Source organism: Orycteropus afer, unplaced genomic scaffold (genome assembly GCF_000298275.1).
Source record: "Orycteropus afer afer isolate SDZICR_OR568_19922 unplaced genomic scaffold, OryAfe1.0 scaffold00155, whole genome shotgun sequence".
Taxonomy (NCBI): domain Eukaryota; kingdom Metazoa; phylum Chordata; class Mammalia; order Tubulidentata; family Orycteropodidae; genus Orycteropus; species Orycteropus afer.
The window spans coordinates 6,697,040-6,700,956 of record NW_006921742.1 but is presented as its reverse complement, the minus strand read 5'-3'; the positions used below and the strand labels follow the sequence as shown (position 1 = coordinate 6,700,956).

The following is a 3,917-nucleotide window of genomic DNA, read 5'->3' as shown; positions in this document are numbered from 1 at the left end:
AGCATCCCCCCTCTGTTGGAGACACAAGGACATGGTGAGGGGAACAGTGCAGTTAAAACACTGCTCTTGACACATCAAAGTGACTTCTTAGGCTTGCAGCTGCTCTGATCAGAACATGACATCCCAAAGTCTTATCAGTTGTTACGTATTCTTTTTGTGTATTTTCTCATCAACCTTCCCTTCCTTTTGACTCCCACAAACTATCGGCTCCCATAGCATCATTTTAGATTCTCAGCACTTTTGAAATGGGTCTTTCTAGAGGTGCATGTGAATAATAGTTATGAATCTGCTTGGCCTATTTACTATAAGAAATTATATCGGGTTTTTGGGTGGCAAATTAGTACCTCATTCTAATAGTTCCAGTAAGTATGGCACAATCATGAACTGAATTAGACCACGTGTTTAAGCATCTTTAAAATATCTGCATGACCTTAGTCTGAGGTATATTCAAGAAAACTCTTCTTGGCGACTGGCATTTACTAATACAGTATTAGTTATTAGAATACCCAATAATAGGCCAGCCCTCAGTTAACTAGGAGCAGGGAGGCCTGGAGAGGTTGACTTGCCCAGGATGGCACAGCTAGTTAGGGGCCCAGACAGGGCAGGAACCCAGTCTTGTTTATTTCAGCCCAGTCCTATTTCCATCATGACAACAGAAAGGAAAGTAGTACCTTAGTCTCAGGCATTTTAAGTCATCACGTGTCACGTAGTAGAGAATATCCACTAATGTGTAATCCTCCGCCAAGAACTGTGAAGAGAGCAAGGCATGCACAAAAAGGGAGGGGTTTGACAGCCTTTAATAAGTAGCAAACTCAGTCCAAAACATAAACAACAGCAATCATAAAAAATGACTCTAAGAGAAAATCTACTAAAAACATAAACTGGAATGATTAGGGGAAAGGCCTCCCCTATCACAAACTAATTACAAACAAGTGTACATATGACTTCCAAATGAAGACAACAGGCAACTCTGAACTTCTCAATGGTTTTCTAATGAACAGCTGGCACTCACTTGCAGTTACACTTGGAGCCCATGACAAAAGCTTGTGTTAAGAGCTTTGGTGCTATATCGCTTTGTTACGTGCAAATGGATAAAAGGTGTTTTTGGAAAGGTACTGCTTTACACTTAATTTCTAAACTTGTTTTTCATACAAGATAAAGGTAATTTCCTGAAATACATTTCAAAACCAGGGCCAGACCATTTAAATTGAGGCTTTTAATTTAAAAGCTAGTACAGAGGGCAATGATTTGCTGGATTGCCAAAGACTACTCCCTCGTTGTGAACTGAGTCTAAGTCGGAGACAGGCACATTGTGGAGAACTTGATCAGCTGCATCATTTTCCACAGGTAAGAGAACTGTTTACATTTATTTAGCAGCAACTTGTTAAATACAGATTCTAATGAAAACCTAATTTTTATTTAGTGGTCCAATAATTACCAAGATAAGGGAAAAAGGCATCATTATTTTAAGATTTTTTTAATTTAAGTATATAACGGAAATCATTAAAATATAGTGGAGGACAGGGCCAGGTCTGCTTTTGTTCACAGAATATTAATCAGTGCAACTTCTTCACGTGTGCATTTGTGTGTACTATTTATGTAATGTTAAAACGTAATTGTTATTCATGCCGATTATGCAAGTCTGCAAGAACAGAGAGGAATTTAGGTTATTGTGGCTATTATACAGTTTAAAAAAGTAAACTAAAGGAGCCCTGGTGGCACGGTGGTTAAAGCACTATGCTGCCAACCAAAAGGTTGGTGGTTTGAACCCACTAGCTGCTCCATAGGAGAACACTGTGGCAGTCTGCTTTCATAAAGATGACAACCTTGGAAGAAGCTCTGTGAGGCAGTTCTACCCTGTCTTACAGGGCCACTTTGGGTTGGAATTAACCTGATGGCAATAGGTTTGGTTTTGGTTTAAAGGAGCCCTGGTGGTGCAATGGTTAAGCACTCGGCAGCCAAGTGAAAGGTCAGTGGTTCAAACCCACCAGCAGATTCGGCTCCATAGGAAAAAAAACACCTGACAATTTGGTCCCATATATATTACAGCCTGGGAAGCCCTCAGGGCAGTTCCACTCTGTCAGTAGCACACAACCCCATATACAAAGTGCTGGTTCCTAAAGTCAATTCATCAACTAGAGCTACTAAGTAGCAATGAATAACCACTGCCCAGTGGGGTCTAATAATGTTGCAAGAATATTAAAAAGTTAACAAGCAAGCAAAACAGGATTAGAGACAAAAGAACTATTATTTCAGTTCCGTCTTCATTTGTTTCCCACTCATCCTTTCAATAAAAAAAACCCACAAAAACCCTTAGGAGTCCTAAAACTTAAAGCTTTTGCCAGGCTTACTGTATCCCAGCTGCCCCCTGCTCTTTCCTTCCTTGTCTCCAAAGCACACATACAGCTGGCCTGGTTTATTCCTATATATTCCTTTAGACCTCACCCCATTTATCATCTTCTCAGACACCCTTCCCCAACTCTCCTTGTCTCTTAAGCCCCTCCCTTTCCTTCATAGAACTTACTCATTTTTAATTATACTTATCTGTGGAATATTATAGATAAAATTATCTGTGGATTACTGTAGATAATCATCAAATGGACAAATCTGCTGCAAATGACCTCTTTAAAGTGTTAAGTATCACTTTGAGGACTAAGGTGTGCCCAACCCAAGCCACGGTATTTTCAATTGCCTCATATGCATGCAAAAGCCAGACAATCAATAAAGAAGACCAAAGAAGAATTGATGCCTTTAAATTATAGTGTGGGCAAAGAATATTATATATCATGGATTGCCAGAAAAATGAACAAATCTGTCTTAGAAAAAGTACAGCCAGACGCTCTTTAGAAGCAAGGATGGTGAGAAATTGTCTCATATAGTTTGGTCATGTTATCAGGAGAAACCAGCCCCTGGGAAGAACATTGTGCTTGGTAAAGTGGAGGGTCAGTGAAAAAGAGGAACATCCTAAATGAGATGAACTGACCCAGTGACTGTGTCAAACAAGTAACACAGATTCTGCGGATGGTGCAAGACTGGGTGGTGTTTCGTTCTCTTGTATGTAGGCCACTATGAGTCAGATCAGACTCAATAGCACCTAACAACAATAGCCACCACCCTTGCCTGTCTACCACTGCCCCATGCCAGTTTGTCTTACTGTGGTAGCTTGTCTACTGCTTTGATGTTGGAAGCTGTTGTCACTGGTATTTCAAATACCAGCAGGGTCACTCCTTGTAGACAGCACTCTACAGAGCTTCCAGACTAAGAAAGACTAGGAAGAAATCCCTGGGGATACACATCTAAAATTTAGTCAATGAAGATGTTACGGATCACAACAGAGACCTGTCTGACTTGCTTGCTTTGGATGTATTACTGAAGGATCAATTACTAAAAGAAGATATCATGTTTGGTGAAGTAGAGGGCCAGAGAGGACAAATGAGACCCCTGGTTATACAGATTGGCACAACAACTGCAAAGATAGACTCAAACATGCTGGCAATGGTGAGGACGACGCAAGATCATGCAAGGTTTTGTTCTGTTGTGCAAAGGTCACCATGAGTTGGAACTGATTTTACAATGCCTATCATCTATCTATTCATCCATCCATCCATCCATCCATCCGTCCATCCATCCATCCATCCATCCTAGACTCTAAGCCTCAGGAGGACAACAGTCGAGTCTGATTTGCTCTCGACTGTCTCCTCTGGGGCTAGCCTGGCACCTGGCACCTGATTGGCATTATGAATGAAGGGAAGTATCTTTTTCTTTGGGAGCTCTGGTGGCATAGTGCCTATGGCATTTGACCATGAACCAGAAGGCTGGCAGTTCATACCCACCAGCCACTCCTTGAAAGGAAGACTGGGCAATCTATTAACGTACAGATACCACCTCAGAAACCCAAGGAGGGGTTGCTATGAGTC

At 41.3% G+C, this 3,917-nt stretch overlaps 1 protein-coding gene across 1 annotated transcript in view; it reads right to left on the bottom strand.

Moving 5' to 3' along the window:
- Window positions 1–619: 619 nt before the first annotated feature.
- Window positions 620–3,917, bottom strand: part of MAP3K5 (mitogen-activated protein kinase kinase kinase 5) — a 275,001-nt gene continuing 271,703 nt past the window's right edge. The window contains exon 27 of the mRNA XM_007946314.2: window positions 620–794. Coding sequence (XP_007944505.1) covers window positions 620–794 — 175 coding nt within the window. The remainder of the gene's footprint in view (window positions 795–3,917) is intronic.